Below are 17,910 nucleotides of genomic sequence, written 5' to 3' on the forward strand. Positions count from 1 at the left end.
GGCTTGCTGTGGACTGTCAGGGTGGGGCGCACAGGTGGCAGCTGCAGCCGGATCTTTCACTGGCGGGATTGGGCTGCCTGGATTTTGCAGGATCTCCGCCCCCTGCCCGCGTGCGTCTGAACGCGGCAGCGCCAGCGTCTCGGCTCGCGCGTAGCCTCGGCTGGAGCTGCTCCTAGTTGCGCGCTGGGGTCCAAGCGATGGGTGAGGAGCAGGGTGTCGTCCCGGCCGCGCAGGCGCGCTGGGCTCGGCAGGCTCGGCGTGGCACCGCCGCTGCCCGCAGAGTCCCAGTAGAGCCAGCCTCAGCAGCAGCCACGGCCGCCGGGGGAGCGCCGTTACCATGAACTGCCTCGTCCCCCCGGCAGCAGCCACGCACCGCCTCCCAGAGACACCGAACAGCGGAGCCCGAGCCGCCCTTCCAGCCAGAGCCGCGCCTGGGCGCACAGGATGCCGGGGGGAAAGCGTGGGCTGGTGGCACCGCAGAACACCTTCCTGGAGAACATCGTCCGGCGTTCCACCGGTAAGAAGGGGTCGAAACTTCAGAACAGAGGGCGTGACAAGTTCTTGACACCATGTGGACAGATGCTGGCTGGGGTGCATCAACTTTGGCTCTTAATGACCCACTGGGATTAGATACCTCCCGATAAGCAATTCCAAGGATGGGAGACCCTTTGCAGGGTTTACATCACATGTATGACCCAGTACGGTACATATCTCCTAAGAGCAAATCCAAGGCTGGGAGCCCATTACTGGGGATCCACAGGCCTCACTTCATAGGCATGACCCAGTGGGCTTAACTACCTCTTGAGAGCGTATCCGAGGCTGGGAGACCCTCACATGTGCTTTTCAGGACTCTCATAACTTATGAGGGGTTAAATACCCCTCGAGAGCAGATCAGAGGCGGGGGACCCTTCACTGCGCTCTCTTTTATGACCCCAGTGTGGTTGGACACATCCTGAGAGCAGATCCAAGGTTGGGGGCCCTTCACTGGGGCTCCAAGTACGACAAAGAGTAAGACCCCAACATTTTTTTGCAATGCACCTGAATGTAATTCGTTGCCCGTCAAATATTCTTTTTTTTTGCGATTGTCACCTGTTATACGATGTTGCAAAATAACTGCATGCCCGAACTTCGGATGTTTTGTTAGAAACTGCATTTTCTCCGATGTAACTTAACATGCGTTGGGAACAGTAGATGATACATGCGCTTAGTTCATCCAGGCCATTAAAATGGCGCGCAGTCCCCGGCCCCCAAACACAATACGCAGGGACGGAGCTGTCCTTAGCGCTTCAGGTGCAGTGACCTCGGGATCCAGGGATGAGAGGCGCCCATTGCAGCTAAATCATAGCCCAAACCTATGCCAGGCTGGTATAATTGGGGCCTTTTCACTGCACACGTTGAAGACGCATTGCTCCCTTGGCCCTGAGCTGACAAAACTTGAGGGTTTGTATCCACGCCGAGAGGTAGCATAGATTCCTTAATTGCTCTAGTAGTGGCCAGTCAGGACCGCGCCCACACTACCGTGCACTGTGTACTCTGGGGTATTTGATGCAAGCTGTGCTGTCCATGGTGCTGTTCCCAAGTGCCTCTCGGAGCTTTATAACGTGAGAACCTCACGTTTCAAACAACGTGCTTGAAACATGGTGCCCTTCTTAAAAGGGCAATTAAAAACGTAAAATGAACTTTCCACATATGCACCAAAATCAGTAAGGTCCCCAGAACGGCAACTAAGAAAGTATCTAGACTTCTTTTCCATGCAGGGGTGTATTTATTAAAGCTGTTAGCTGGGTATGAAAAGGCGAGAAGGGCTGATGGAAAGTTTGTCAACACATCCTCACTGACAGAGGGAAAGGAGAAGACCCCCTCCCCCATAGTCCTTTATTATATAGACAGCTTTCCCCAGCAGCGTCTTTAAAAGCCTGCTTGGAAACGACATTCAGCATGGCCCCAAGTTTGCACGAACCCGTACTCTACCAGACATGTCAGGTGAACCCTGGCCTGTCTGGTTTATAGCTTGGCTGGCAGGTTTATAGCTTTGCCTTGTCCCTGTTGCTCACTGCCCAACCCCCTGAGCTATCCCTCTGTGCGGTTGGAGATTGGACCGTCTTTACACTGCATACATATGCTTTGATAGTAACTCTCTGAAGCTGTCAGCTAGAATGGCAGTGGGCCTGGTGAATAGGGAAGATCGTCAAATCCTCGTGGTCACAAGCCTGCCTGCTGGAAAGCACCGCGCTCCCAGAGTCACATGGAGGCTTCAGGGAGCCCTGGGGCACATTATGTCCCGGTCTTTCCTCGGGGCAGTGAACGGAGTCACGGCGATGCCACTAACTGCTGGGCTTTCTCTGGAGACGGCGTGCGTACTCTCTCCCAACATGCTGCCTGCTATAGCGCGTCCCCTGCCTATTACACGCGCGATGTTAGTCAATGTGCTCGTTTATCGCCCATGACTATCATTTCCAAACCGGGCCAGTCAGCACTCGTAGCCAAAGCCTGATTAGTTGAATGCATCTCAAGCGTGTATCGATCGGGCCGTGACTCTTAATGGGCCCATACATCGGCTGCGCGTCTTTCTGGGATCCGGATTGCGGATATCACCTGTCAGCTTCCTGGGTTATCCATAACACGGACTGTGAAGGACTGTCTTCGTCCTGTCGCTGCAGTAGCAATGTTTTACTGTAGCAGGCAGGCCAGAGCAGCGTGGAGCGTCCGAGGCAGAGCCGAGCGTCTGGACGCGGAGTCCCCTTTATGCTGATTGTTGTGAACATTTCAAGTAACTACGGTTTCAGCATTTTTAGGAGGCAGTTCTGCAGAATTTTACTTTAAATAAACGAAGCAGGGAAATCCAGGTCGCCTGTGTGATTAAATGTGAATGTCTCTCTTACCACATCGTGTTGGGATGGTCATTAGAGCCTGTAGGCCATAGCTCACAGGTTATTCCGTTTTATCCAGTTCTGTACAGTTCGCAGTTTTCCTCTGGGGTATATCTTTATACGTAACCTTTAAGATAACAGAGACCATTTGCTCTATAAACGTGCTTTCATTTGTATGTGCAGAAGTCATGACTTTATGCGCACAGTTATACTTTAACTGAGAATTAAAATGAAAAGACGGGAGGTTCACCCCTGAAACTATAAATCGACTGTTTTGGCGGCGCTGCTCTAATGTGAAAACATATAATCTATGAAAAATTTGAAGTAAAGAATGAGGCTTTTGAAGAGATACGCACACTAAATAATGCCAGGGTACTGTGCTCAGGTGACAGTGTGAAGCAGAAGTGTGTGTCTCCTGGAAATGATACTTTGAGAGCGTGCAGTCAGCAATGCGTGGCTGGTGCTGTGTATGTTGTGCCTGTGTGCCAGGCTCTGGGCTGCCCTCCCCCAGCGTCTGTGTGCCTGCTGCCTGCCCGTTGTTTTTATTGCATCACACAGTGGACATGGCGAGTTGCCTGCTCCTACCAGTGCCTGCGTTTGTTTTTAAAGGGATGCCCGCTGCCGCGAAGCACAGGACCCTTTTGTGGACGGATGAGCGGCGGGGGTAGTCACAGGGTAGAGAGCCTCTGCCCTGGGTAGATGTTACCGGTGCTTACATCACCCTGTGCGCTAGTGAATGTTTACAAACACTGCCATGACTCTCACGGCGGATGTGAGCTCTTTCAGCGCCGCCTGTGCCACTGGGGTACCGTTTTAGGGGGTGTTCAGGGAGTCCGTCTTGCTCTTTTTACTTGTTGGTTAGGCGCTATGTTGAGTAGGCGTTCGTTGATTGGACACTGTGTCCCAAACTGTCGTACGGTGCACGTTTAACTTAGTCGGATTTAGGAACCACAGACGTCGCCCCCGAGGATACACAGCATGCATTTTACAACCATCTTACGTCCATGTCGTCCAGGGCACAAGTCCTAAAAGAAGAAGTGTGTGGGGGGGGGGGGGGGGGACTGACCTAGTTAGGCCGCATGCAAGTGACATCACTGCGCGTGACATACGGCGCACGACACCACCCATGGCATCACAGGAATTGGCATCATAGAACGTGGCATCACAAGCCACGACTTTACAGGAAGTGGCATCACAAGCAGTGGGAGCAGATCTAAAGTCCTCACATATATGTTTAACAGGTTTATCATGTGTATGTTTGAGCGCCCTGTGAAGACAATAGCACACTGAGCTATCAAAGATGATATGTGACTTCTACACCTTGCAATCCCCCACTTTTATGTACAACATCCTGTACATTCCTTTCCAAACTTATATAATTTACTGTACATGTAATATGCATGTGTTGATGTAAAGCGTTCAGACACCCTGCATTGGAATGAGCAGGGCTATACAAGAAAAAATAGCGGTACTTAAATTATTTCCACACCTCCTCAGGTGTAGTAAACTCAAAATAAATGCAATTTGCTTTGTATGAATACTGGGAAACACTAACACATCTGACATTCTTACAGTGCATGCATGTCTCCTAAAAAGGGATTGAACAAAGTGAAAGCTGCCTCTTAAGTATGTGTGAAGTTCTAACAAGGTGTGGGCCTTTGTTTCTCCTCTGCTTCATATGCATCAGGTGTGAGGCCCCCTGAGTGCTCCCAACCAAGAGACTGGAACAAAAGGAAGCCTCAAATTCGGCCTTTGTTATGCAGGAGCCTTAAATGAGAAAGCCCCGTCCCTGCTTGCACGTTATTGCAGATGGAAAGCAGAGAATATGCAGGCGCAGCTAAAAGTGTCCTGGTGTGGATGAGTTCAGCACATTATTCAGTGGGGCCCTAATTCTTGGCAGGGTGGACGGGGTTCACCCTGTGAAAAAAGTGGGTGAATGCAGTCCGCCCCCGTGTACCCCCGTTTCGTGCCCTGATGTCCTCACAACCGTCCGCTCTCGAGAACGAGTGCTCACAGTACATTACTGTTGTTCTCTGGATCCCATAAGGACTCTGCCAATGACAACATAGTCAGCTTCTCAAGCACTTATTACATGTTTTCCTTGTTATTGGTTTGAGCAGTGGAGTTCGCATACTGAATTGAATGGATGGATGAAGTAATGAACGATAGGACTTGTGTAGAGAATGGCTACTCAAAGAGTGTCCCGCACTGAATAGACTGGCTTCAAAGAATGACCTCTCGTTCATCAAAAAAACATTTCAAAGCTTTTTGAAAATTGAATTCATCCTGAGTGTCCCGGAGCTTGAATGGAATGCGATTCAAAGCTCGCGCAGCTAGGAAGGTGAAAGAGGAAGCGCCTCTCTTTGATCGTTGACATCGAGGAACTACAACCAGGAGAACGTTGGTGGAACCACCTGCTCTTTTCGTGCGATAAGGTCGAAGCCTCGCGTTAAAGGGCTGGGGTTATGTTTTATTACATTTGCACCAATTTAACCTCTTGAGTCGTTATCTCCACTGATTTTGGAAATGCAAATCTAAAAGGCAATTTGGCCACTTGAGGAAAAGACCGCTTACTAGACAATTTAGACCCAATGTATGCTTGGACGTGTTTGAATTTTTACAAACAGCCCATTTATCAAGAAGTACTGTTTTCATAAACTAAGCAGAAAAACGAAGGATTTTCCTTGTACTGGGGTGAATGTATGACATTGTTCTGCCTTCTGTCCATCATTTGTTCTTTTTGCATACATTATTTGTAGCCTGCAAATCTAATGCATTTAGTTAATATTCTATATTCCTGAAAATCATAAACGATATTATATTCCATTCTATATTCAATTTAATAAGATTTGTATTCACTTATTGATTTGATAATGTTAATGTAAGTTTGAAAGGCTTTTTTTTACAACCAGTTATATTTCTAACTTTTATTCTTTTAGTTACTTAGAACAGCACAAATGGTTTTTCTTTACTGCCCAGTTTAACTTTTGCTTCTCATGCTAAACCTTTGCATAATATGTAAGCAATGTAAGCAGGGGTGTAGGAGAAATTGCATTTCTTTGGGGTAGGCAGATATTCTTGGAGTGAGCCGAACCAGGCAGTCTGGCAAGGGAGTATCCAGCAAATGAAAATTCCCCCACTTTGGTCCATACCTTGAATGCCATTGGGTGAGCAAAGCGAGTAAGCCCTACCCACTCTAGATGAGGTCCCTTATTAACGCTTTCTGTTAATCTTTAAACCTTTCATGTATACATCCATTTATCCATCTTCCATACTTTTATCCATCCTTTCATCTTTCCATCCATCCACCCATTTATTATTAGTTTCCCATCCATCCACCCTTCCACTCACACTTCCAAACATTTATACATCCTTTTACCTATTAATTCTTGTTCATCCATACATCAATTCACCATCCTTTTATCAATCCGTTATTCCAGCCTTCCACATCTTTCCAGAGGGCCATTCAGCCATTCATCCAGACTTTTATCATTCCAAACACTTTCTTTCATTCACTCATGCAAATATTGTTTTATCCATACATCCATCAGTCCATTTGCTCCTGCATCCATCCTTTCATCCTTTTTTCCTTTTCTTCTCATCACAATTTCTTCCTTATTTTCATATTACCTTCATTTAATTCTTCCTTCCTGCGCTCTCACTCCCTTTCTTTCTCTTTTCCTGTACATTTTTTCGTTGTAATTAACTTTCCTTGCTTGACCTCTGTCATCATGTCCCATATTTTTTATTTTCAAGAGCTTTTGTCTACAGAGCTGCAGACAGGAAAGGCTCATAAATAACTTTGTGTCAACACCCCCCGCCCCCCTTAAGCTGTAAAAGTGGTGGGTTCACAACACCACTGCAATCAGGTTTGTCTTCAAGAGCCAAAACACAGACACGAGCTATCAAAATATGTAATTCAGGCAACAGATGTCCCAAAAAATACGATAAAGACTTACATGAACAGTTTGCACTTTTCCAAATGTATTTGTCTCATTTCATTTTTTTTTCATTTTTAAAACTTTATTCGGTTGAGCCATGAAGCATAACAGTAGTTAAAAAGGTACAAGGAGGAAAATATTAACAATTTCGGTAACTACCTCCATACAAAACATCCATAAAAAACGACGTACACAAATTCATTATGCAATAAATAAAAAACGTAACCTTTCAAGGGTTTAACAAATGTTTCAGCAGCAAAATCCAGCTATAAACATCATAAAGTGCAAAATACAGGAGACAAAATTGCAACGGGTACGAATTCATTATACAGTTGGAGCAAAAGATAGTCCTTAATAAGTTTAACTGAAATTCCAGTGGCAAAGCCAACATGAAAACGACATAAAGTGCAATGTGCAAAATACAAAAATAGTACACAATCCATTATACCCTTTAAAATACAGTCACTAGTTAATAACAATTGATTTCCTAGTATAGATGGCCTTTAATACAAAAGATGCTAGGTGGAAACACAGTCCCCGATCCTCCATTCCAATGAGCAGGCTCATGGCATCCTGTGCGGATCTAATATTGTACTTTAAAAAAATGGGTTATAAATAAAAAATCCTAAAATTCAAATCGAATTTACAAAAGAGTAAGATATGGAAGCAACTTTGCTGGGAAGCTCCATCACATGGGCAAGGAGTGGTGGTACTCTGTTTCATATTAGGAAAAGCTACCAAATGATGGGGTATTCCTAGTCTTAGGCGTGTCAATACATATCTATGGGACGCAATAGTTACGAATATTTAAATACGGTTGGAAACCCTTTACAAGTTCCAGTTGCCGATAAAATATGACTGTCGGTTGTTTCTCAGTTATACAGGAACGGGATACCTTTTTCGCCTCCAGAAAAGCTGTTTTAATCTCTGACTTTGATAAAGTATCTGTGAGGCATGGGTCCAAACGAATATCAAAATTAAATAAGCAGGTAAACCAGTAACAATCATACTTAATCCATGGTATTTTGTTGCGACTCTCTAACCTTAAGCAGTCTCGATTTAAGGTTTGTGTGAACGCAGTCTCTTCCTTACTCCATATGGATTTTCAGAGGAGGAGGGGGCGCATAGCCGCTAGATCTGAGATATATTCTAGACCCACCTCATTGTGAATTAATTCTGTAGAGGCAGAGGATGGGGCACATAGTATACGTTTATGGTACAGTTTCTCTTCAATTAATAAGGAATTTTTGTACAATAGCCCCAGAGACCTGCCCCATAGCCTTGTAAATATCCACCATATCCTTTGGTCTACGAGTTCCTAATTTAGCTGCGAATCTAAATTTGCCATTGGCATTCCTCAACATTTTCGCCCTGACATTGGCATGTTTGTGAACCCAAGTTCCGTTCCCTGAAAAAGTCACTCCCAAATAACAGAACAAATTGATCACCTGTACCCTAGCGTCATCAATGTAAAAAGGCCTGGACAATTTGGGGTGCTTACCGCATGCCATGATAAATGTTTTTGTTTTATTTATAAGGAGCTTCCTTTTATCAATAAATAATTTAAAATTGTTAAAAAGGCGCTGTAAACCAATAGGAGTACGGATGAGTACAACCGCATCGTCAGAGTATAATAGAATTGGTATGGTTTTCTCAAAAATCATAGGGAATCTGCAGGGATTAAACTCAGTGCTGAATCTACACTAATAATAAATAGTGAAAATAATAATGGGGCCAGCACACATCCCCGACGGATGCCGCGTTTGACATTAAAAAGTGGGGTGCATTCTCCTGATAGTCCACACCACACTTTACTGGAGAGTTTCTTATATAATCTTGCTAAAAAGACAACAATCTCCTTAGGGGCGCCCATTTCTATAAAAAGTGACCACAAGATGGAATGGTCGACCAAGTCAAAAGCGCTGCTGAGGTCCGCGAAACAAAGGTATAAGTTTCCTTCTTTTGCTATGGTATATTTACTAATCAATAGGTCTAGGTTTATACATTGTTCCAGAGTGCCTAGACCTTTCCTAAAGCCATATTGGACTTCTGAGAGGCTCATGTTTTCATTCGCCCAACTTTCAAGTCGTTTAAGCAAAATCCTACTCATTATCTAAATGGAAGAGTCCGAAAGGGATATAGGGCGATAGTTACTCGGTTCAGACTTGGACCCTTTCTTGTGTATAGGTATAATTATCGAGTGACCCTGAGACATCGGAATAGAATCCTCAACAGCTGCATTGAAAACTCTGGTTAAAATTGGGGACCACAATTCCATTTCATTCTTTTACAGGTCAATTGGCACCCCATCAGGGCCCGGGACCTTGCCCCCCTCGCTATTTATTATACTTTCATGGACTTCCTCAATATCAATCAACAGGGGTAATACAGGCCAGTTGGTGTCATTTTGAATTGATGGATTAAAATTGTACGCACTCCTATCAGAATTATTAAAAATGCTAGAAAAGTGTTCCACCCAAGCATCACAATTAACTTAGGAATTCAGTTCCGGGATGTGGTCGTCCTTCAAGAAGGGACTATTCACAGTATCCCAAAAAAGTTTACTATCATTCGTGTCCGCTGCTAGACTCAATTTATCCCAGGCTTCCGTTTGAAGCTCACCCTTTCTGCCCTTAATTGCTAACTTATAAATAAGTCATAACTGTTTAATACTATCCGGCTGTCTAGGTTTAATATTCAAAGCCTTCTTCAAATCTCGTAATGCTTTAGAACAGTTCTGATCAAACCAACCCACGTTGAAGTTTTTGTTAGTTCCAAACGGTCGGCTTAAGGAACTGTCCACCACCTTATTTATCTTGGAGAAGTTAATCAGTATAATTTTAGCATTGATATCATCTGCAAGACACATATTAATTTCTTCCCTGAAGTCATTTATTACCTTACGTTGGAAATCAATGGGGATTATCCTGGCCCACTTAATCCGTACCCCATTAGGTCTACACGTGGTTACATGTGGACCATGTGTGCCATTCGATATGTTTTTTGGTCCCCAGCAAAATAAAGACATAGAGATACTATTATCATTACTTGTAACCTGCACTTGGATCCTGGGTGTAGAATGCAGCCCTTTGCATTACAGGAAATTAACATATGATCAATATTCGTTACTGCATTCCTTCCCGTAAAAGTTGGGCATTTCACATTATTCCTGTCCGTCGCACAGATTAACAATTCCAAATTAAATTTGGCAATAACTGCATTAAGGTCCAGTCCATATTCACAGTGGGGGAAATGAATACAATCATCTTGATCAGAAACAGAATCCCCCTCCTAAAACCACAGGCATTAGCCAACGACAGGGGGCGCATCTGGACATTAAAATCGCCCACCCAAATGATGACAACTGGATTTCTAATGATACTGGTCAAACTGTCAAGTTCTTTTTCCAGGGCATGAACCACCGTCCCCCGGGTTGAGCCAAATACATTGTTATAAAAATTAACTACAATTACATCACTGCCCTCAATGGATTGAAGCCACATTATCTGGCTGTGTGGGCCAACCGGTATACAGCGTTTAACTTTACATATTCTCATCTTAACGGAGATTAAAATCAACAGACCCCCTTTAGCTCTTCCGAATGTAGAAGCTACAGCAGGTAACCAATAAGAGGTGAATCCTAATACATAAATCGGGTCTAGACTCCATGTCTCTTGGAGACAAATAATATCATGTAATTCTGGAGAAATGAAGTCAGACCAGGACCGGGTCTCTAATACATTTCTTATGCCTGATACTTTCCAGGTAGTGATTGTATATCCACTACAGATGGACTCTTCCCCTGATATAGACCTACTAGCTTCCTGTTCCACAACAGTGTTTGTTAATATAGGACTTTCTAAAGTACCACAGAAATTGCTAGTTGGTGAAGTGGCCTCTGGAATTTCTCGAGGAGATATCCCTGGTTGTATATCCTTACACATTGACATTCCAGACCCATCGCTACTACATAACTCAGTACCCTTCTCTTTAATCAATAATCCCTGGTCCAGCTGATCATTAAGGTCCTTTCCCACCCGTATAGTTTTCTGTAATGGATATTTGGGTTGGACTACCTTGCGTCAGTCATTACTATCCAGGGTACTCAGGGCCTGGAATCTATTAACTACAGAGATATTGAAACCAATTTGTTTACTAAGTGGAGGTATACCCGGATACTGATTAGGTTCAGACTGGTTATCTCTAGGTATGTTAGACCTCAGGTGTCTATAATAAAATCTCAATGGGAGGAGGGTAATATTCTGGTTACATAACCTGGTCAGTGGTGCATTCTCTATAGTGTTTCTTGCCCACCTGGGTGAGCGGAAGTTAATGATTATGCAATCCCCTTCTAAACATTTATTAAGCGGACCCATCCATCCAACTCTCCGGGTAGTCATTATCTGATAGGAACCCTCCATAGGGTACCCACAATTTTTAGATAACCAGTGGATGGTTTTATTTTTTAAATATCATGATTTTCCACCTGGCCTGCCCGTAACTTAGGTACATTAGATAGACCAGCAACATAAGGTTCGCATTCTTGGGGTAGATCGATTCGTTTAGGGGGTGAAGTATCTTGGTCCAACTTAATAACATGCTTGTTCCCAGAGCCCTGTGTAGATGACTCTTCAGGTCCTGACCCTGCTGTGGTATTCTGTATCCGTGCTAGATCAACAGGGGCAGTAGGACTTTCAGAGCTTACAATTGCCTTTGTCTGGGGATGCCCTTCTCTGTTATTAGCACAAATTTCCTTTGTGACGAAAACACCAGGGACAGTTGTAGATACCTTATCTGCCCCTAGAAACCTGCTCAGACTTCTAGATTGTTCTAATTGCCTCTCACTGACTTTGTCCATATTTCCCTCTAACTTATGTACCTCTCTCATCAAGGTTTCCACTTTATCATAGAGCGGCCTGAGGAGATCTGTTATAATCTCCGTGATAGTTTCTAATGTAATGTTAGGATTTTGGAGGTCGGTCTGGGCCTGTCTTGGTTGTGGTTCCTTGCTGTTTATTCTTCCATCTTTTTTGCTCTTGGAGCTACACTGGCCAGTTAATTTCTTTTTACACCCTCGTGTATTTTTAGGGGATAGTGGGGTAATGGGGATTGATAGAGTCGGTGTCAGGGATATCCGTGAATAATTGTCAGGTGGTCTGCAACCAGATCAACATCCCTTGTCATTACAGGACCTGTTTCATCTATTATTATTGAGTTTTCCATGGACGGTCTTTGCCCATCCACAGTAAGGACACCCCTAAGCTTCTTCCCTTTATCACCCACCTGAGTGGTTGGGGCCTATAGATAAACGTCTCTTGGTACAATCAATTTCCTCTGAGAGTACGTTTACCGCTCTCACCAGGTAGGTATCTATAGTAGTGCATGATTTTTTAGATCTCCCTTTTATTGGTTTTCCTCTTAGCCATCCTATAAGCACCAATTTAGACAGGTACACACTGAGGATCTAAAACAACAAATATCCAAGTTACCGATGTCCCATATAATATGTCAGAGATAAATATCAGGTCCCGCTTGGTACTGAACAGGGGGTGGCCCAGCCCGGCCTCCTCCGGCCTCAGACGGTCCTGCCCTTGTGCTGCAGACAGGAAAGGCTCATAAATAATTTTGTGTCAACACCCCCCATTAAGCTGTAAAAGTGGTGGGTTCACAACACCACTGCAATCAGGTTTGTCGCCAAGAGCCAAAACACAGACACGAGCTATCAAAATATGTAATTCAGGCAACAGATGTCCCAAAAAATACGATAAAGACTTTAAAATGAACAGTTTGTACTTTTCCAAATGTATTTGTCTCAATTAAGTGCATGTGATATCAGTGAATTAAGTGACAATTATTTGAAGTAATATTTGTTTTTAAATGAAATAAATGAAAACAAATGTATGAAGTGCACTAAACCCAAATGTGTCAAAGTGCTGAGCGAAAAAGGTAACAACACCAACAGAACCGGAGAAGCACTAAGGACGAAGTTTACAAAGAGAACTACATTTTAAAATGTTTCCTAAACAGACTGTATCCGAAATATGAGCAGGCAGAGATTTCCAAAGCTCTGCTGCAGCAGCCGAGAGGGACTGTCCTCCCTATCTGACTTTGTGATACCAACGAATAACCACTTTCCTGCAAAGGGATGATCAGAGAGATCTAAGTGGTAGGTACCATTGGAAGATAGTATTAAGCTACCTGAGTCCTTTGTGGTGCAATACCAGAAAGACCATGCAAAGCGCTTTGAAGGTTATTCGCTTTCTAACTGGGAGTCATTAGAGAGCACAAATACTGTCTCTAGCCGAGAGATACTTGGAAATATTTAGAATGAGGCACACAGCCACACTCTAAACCACTTGGAGTTCGTTTAGAGAGGAACTGTTGATGTTCTAGGACAGTGCATTACAATAGCCTAATCACGATGTAATCAGAGCAATGACTAATGATTGACGCATTTCAGGAGGAATGAAAGGAACATTTTTATTAGAGCCCTAATGACATAAAAACATGTACTGGTGGCATGATTATCCTGAGAGTCAAAGTTGAGAGCATTGTCAAAAATGATTCCAAGATTTTTAGCAGACTTCATTGGGGTTGGTAGTGGGCCATAAACCTCCGGCCACCAAGCATCGGACCAGATGGAATCCTGAGTCCCAAACACCAGCACCTTTGTCCGCATTTAGCTTTAAGATATTATCTTTCATTTAAATTCTGATGCTGGACATAGAGTGTTAGTCAGCCACAAAAGGCAGATTGTCAGAAATAGACACAAAAATGTGTATGACACCTGCATAGGCAAATACTTGGAAGCAAAAAGGATCGCATTAACTCCATCAGAGGGGAGGCATACAGAATAAAAATGGTCAGACTAAGGGACAAACCCTGCAGTACCCCACACAGGGGGCTAAAAGCCTTAGCCTTGAATCCTCCACAGCTGACATTTGCACCATATCTTTAAGAAAGGAGTGAAGAAGATTAAGAGCAGTGCCACTCAGATAAATCATGCATCACCAGGATAGCCACCACGCTCTGATTTACCTGGCGCCAGGTACTGTCTGCTGCCACTATGAGCGCCGTCTCTGTAATATGTCTACTCCTAAAACATGTCTGTGATGTGTCTAGGATGTCATGAGTTTCAATCAATTTAACCAATTTCTGATGCATCTACTTTAATATTTTGGCCTTTGAGGTCCGCAAAGAGATGGGACAGAAGTTTTTGAAATCGTCAGCATTGGTGTTCTCTAAAGGGATAACCATGGCTTTCTCGCATAATCTAGATAGCATTCCAGTTTCCAGCATGTAATTGAAAACTCTGCAGATATTGTGCAATACAGAAAAAGGGCAAACAGCAGAAAGCAAGGAGAACAGGAGGATGTGGCAAGAGCCTCAACTAGATTGTCCTTAGCCGAGGAAGAGTCAATATAAGTTGAGAATGTTATCTCTGAAGTGAGCTGCTCTGGTAATGTATCGCAGAAAACTTGTTAAGTGTCTGTGGAACATTGAATAGGAGAATTAGATAGCTCTTTAACCACTTTAAAGAGTTCCTTGGATACAATCCTTGCTAATATGATTTTCTTGGTATAAAAAGATTTGCCGTCAACATCAAACATTGAGTAATACCCCAGGCCCTGAAGACTTTGCTGCAAGTTACCCAAAATGTGTCAGTCTGTCATGTTCTGTATTTATACAGCCTATATTGTTAGTTAGCGTGAAGATATTAGTAGTGTGCTGATTTACTTCAATATAGTCTCAAACTGTATGAAGGAGAATGATATATAGTAAAGTAAACCAATGGGCCATTAATTACACAATATGATCAAGTGGGGAAGCTGGAATTTGATCCCTGGATTACATGTTGTGTAGATGAGACACTGTAGGGTTGCATTTGTCTCTTTTTCGTTCAACACCAAAGGTCAATGCTTTGTGTTCAGTTAATAAATTGTTATTCAATTAGTGTAGTGTGTATGGTCACTAAATACTCGTATCACACCTTAAATCAAACCGACTCTATAATACGTGTATGAAGTCAGATGATTCAGTAGTGCTTTTCTGTATAGAATGTTTCTAGTCACTGAAGCTCAAAGACAGTGACAGAACATGCCTGTCTGAATGAAATTAACAAAACAAAGAGGTCATGTATTGGCCTGTCCCAGGAACTTACATTATGTCCCCAGCAGGTGAGTCTCCTGCAGGAAGACAATATCAGGTGCCACTCATTTAATGTATGGTGTCACTACTCCCTCTTTAATTTTGTTACTCAAGCCGTTACATCCCAAGTAAATATTCTGAGACAGCCCATCCCTTTTTCAGCCATGGTCAGGTGCAGTTCCCCTTCCATCCCGGGACGCTTTATCTGGTTACTTCCCCCTACCCAACCTCCTGAGCATAAACCTCATCCTGCCTGTATCTGTTTTTTAACTGAAAAACTCTTTCTGTAATTCCTCCACCCCACCTCGCGTTTCCTGAACATAAGCCATACTGTGCTTACCCCCAACTTAGAAAATGTCTGTCGCCCACCCCCACATTCTCACTTAACTACAGGTCTAAATCATCAATGCAACAACTGCTTATGTTATGAGTCTGCGGTGTGAAGGTCTAAGTGCAAGGACCTAAGTGTTTTCTTAATTGGAGAAAAAGTTTTAAGCGGGGAGGCTCCAACCCCCAACTGCCGAGGTGCAGCTTCTGGTCATCCCATGCTAGCCAGCATCCCTGCTACCCCACATCTTTGGGATAGGTGGATCCAGCGACCCAACCCCATCTGAGCCCAACATGTCTGCTGTAATCAGGGTTACCTCGGGGACTTCACGGAGGAGTAATTCTGTGTCATTGTTCCAGTGAGTTCAGTTCATCTTGGGAGTGTTCCGAGCTGCTTCGCGACTCTGTCACTTGCACATTCCAGTGGTTTGCCATCTCTGCCACCAGCTGTGCCTTTTCTGTTTTCACTTGGTGCCTTGTGGGTTTCCCATGCATCCTGGTCCTACATCTTGCTGCCCTCCTTCCCCTTCTTGATTCTGCTGTTTGCCAGTCATCTGCCACCATTCTAGGTCTCCCATCCTGTTCCAGCCACTACCAGACCTCCAGAAGGAGGCATTGTCCTTTTCCATACAGAGTTTCACGGGGTAGAGGAGTGCGTAGCAGAGGCCGAGCTGGTGGAGCTTTGCCTTGACTTGGAGAAAAGAAATTCTCTTTCTCTGCCTTTGGATGAAGACTGTGAAGTCCGGGAACAGGTTTATCTTCTGGCCCTCTATTGTCCATGGGCCGTGTGCTTGTGCAACTTGGAAAATGCAGTCTCTGTCCCTATCATTCCGTAATCTAGCAACTGTTGCTCTAGGTGGGGCCTACTGTGCCGGGGGGCTCCTCGAACTCAATGCACCCTCTCCACCACGATGAAAGTTGAGGGGCTACCATCATAAATGTGTTGAATGAGTGATTTTTCCAGAAACAGCTCAGTACTTTGCCCTTCAACATGTTCTGGGAGACCTGAAATCTGGGTATTATTTTGGTGAGGCAGCCCTCTGTGTCCTCCAATGCTCCTGAATGCTCCTTTGTCAGCTCTTTGAGTCATAGCATCAGGTCATCGAAGTCTGGGTCAATCTGTGCCAACCTCGCCCCGCTGGTGTCTTCTTATCTGCAAGGTTTCTATTGTCCATCCTGAGGATACTCATGTCGGCAGCCACTTCATCGATCGTGGCTACAAGACAACCTTTCATTTTCGAGTTTGTCCATAGAGTAATGCTGAACTGCTCTGTCTGCCCATGGAGGGTGGCCTCCAGTGATCTGAGAGTAGGCTCAGTGGGGGTGTCTTCCAGGTGCCCAGGCTGGTTTGTCTCTTTGGATGTAACAACAAAGAAAAAAGGGGGGGCAGGAGCGGGTTGTGGTCCAGTGTCTGTGCTCCTAAAGTCAAACAGTACTTCAAAATGGGAGAGGGACTGTTCCAAGTGGGGGGTGCAGAGTGTTACCCACTCACTTGAAAGGGTACTAAAGGGTGTAAGAAGAGTTCGGAGAGGTGGTGTTCTAGGCCTAGAACCCACTTGTAAGAGGGAAGAACACGTCTTGCCTCTTGTTGTCCTCACACACCCCGTAGGATGTCATGCTTCATCATCGGGCGTTTGCTCCTCGTCGGGCCGGCACTGCAATGCCCGACGGGTCCCCCGAAGGGTCGCTTTAGCGGAAATCTTCTGCAAATGCCATATGATGCATGCGGGATGTGGGGGGATGAGTCCTATGTGGAGAGTGTGTTGGTGCGTGCAAGGTTAAAACTGGCTAAGGTTTACTAAAAAGACTGTTTTTATTTATCACGGTGCCCTTGTCAGAATAAAAAGCCCGAAGGTTAACAGTTACCCACCTTGGCGCAATGTGCCTGGGTAACTAGGAGGCCAACATGTTTCGCGCCCACGTGGTCATAGTGATCCGTTGTGCTTCATCGGGACCAAAAAGGTAAGTGAAATATAAATATGAATAGTGCACGTGAAAATTTTGGAGGTTGAAGGCCCCTCGAGAAATCAGGTCGGGCCAGACCTGTGAGTCCTATAGACTGGCAGCAACTTAATCGTTGGAACGCTCCTGATGTGACCCAGGAGATAAAGAAAACTTCAAGACATACATTAGGCAACTAGAGAGAGGCAATGAGATATGCCTCAATAGTGTACATCAAGTTAGCACACATAGTGGTGCTTTAAAAGAAACAATATAAGACTGACTGAGTGAGGGTGTTAAAGGGGGCAGGTCCACCACGTGGTGGCTCACAGAGAGTGCGCAAACGGGCCGGCAGAGGGATGTACCAGAAAAGCTGGCAATCACATCCATGGCCCCATCGGGTCTCCCGGAGTCGCCCTTGTTAGTGGATGTGCCTGGTTTTGAGATTACCCAACCGTAAGGGTCAATGTCATACAGCTGGTTCAATAAGTGGACATAAATGTAAGATATTTGGCACGTGCACTGTGCTTGCCAAAAATCTTACATACACTGCCTGTGCCTCCAACCGTCCTCTCCATGCACCGGGTCGTGATGGGGTCTAGCTTTCAGGCCTAACCTGGCTGTGCATGTCTCCAGGGGTGCCTAAATAATGCCACTTGTGCTATTTGGCTGTGCCCCATAGC

General features: G+C 44.6%; 1 protein-coding gene across 1 annotated transcript in view; it reads left to right on the forward strand.

Annotated features, from left to right (window-relative positions):
• Positions 1-444: 444 nt before the first annotated feature.
• The window catches only part of KCNH5 (potassium voltage-gated channel subfamily H member 5), an 875,857-nt gene continuing 858,391 nt past the window's right edge, over positions 445-17,910 (forward strand). Inside the window, exon 1 of the mRNA XM_078660326.1 lies at positions 445-517. Within this exon, the coding sequence (XP_078516452.1) occupies positions 445-517 (73 nt within the window). The remainder of the gene's footprint in view (positions 518-17,910) is intronic.

This window comes from Lissotriton helveticus, chromosome 9 (assembly GCF_964261635.1).
Source record: "Lissotriton helveticus chromosome 9, aLisHel1.1, whole genome shotgun sequence".
NCBI lineage: Eukaryota > Metazoa > Chordata > Amphibia > Caudata > Salamandridae > Lissotriton > Lissotriton helveticus.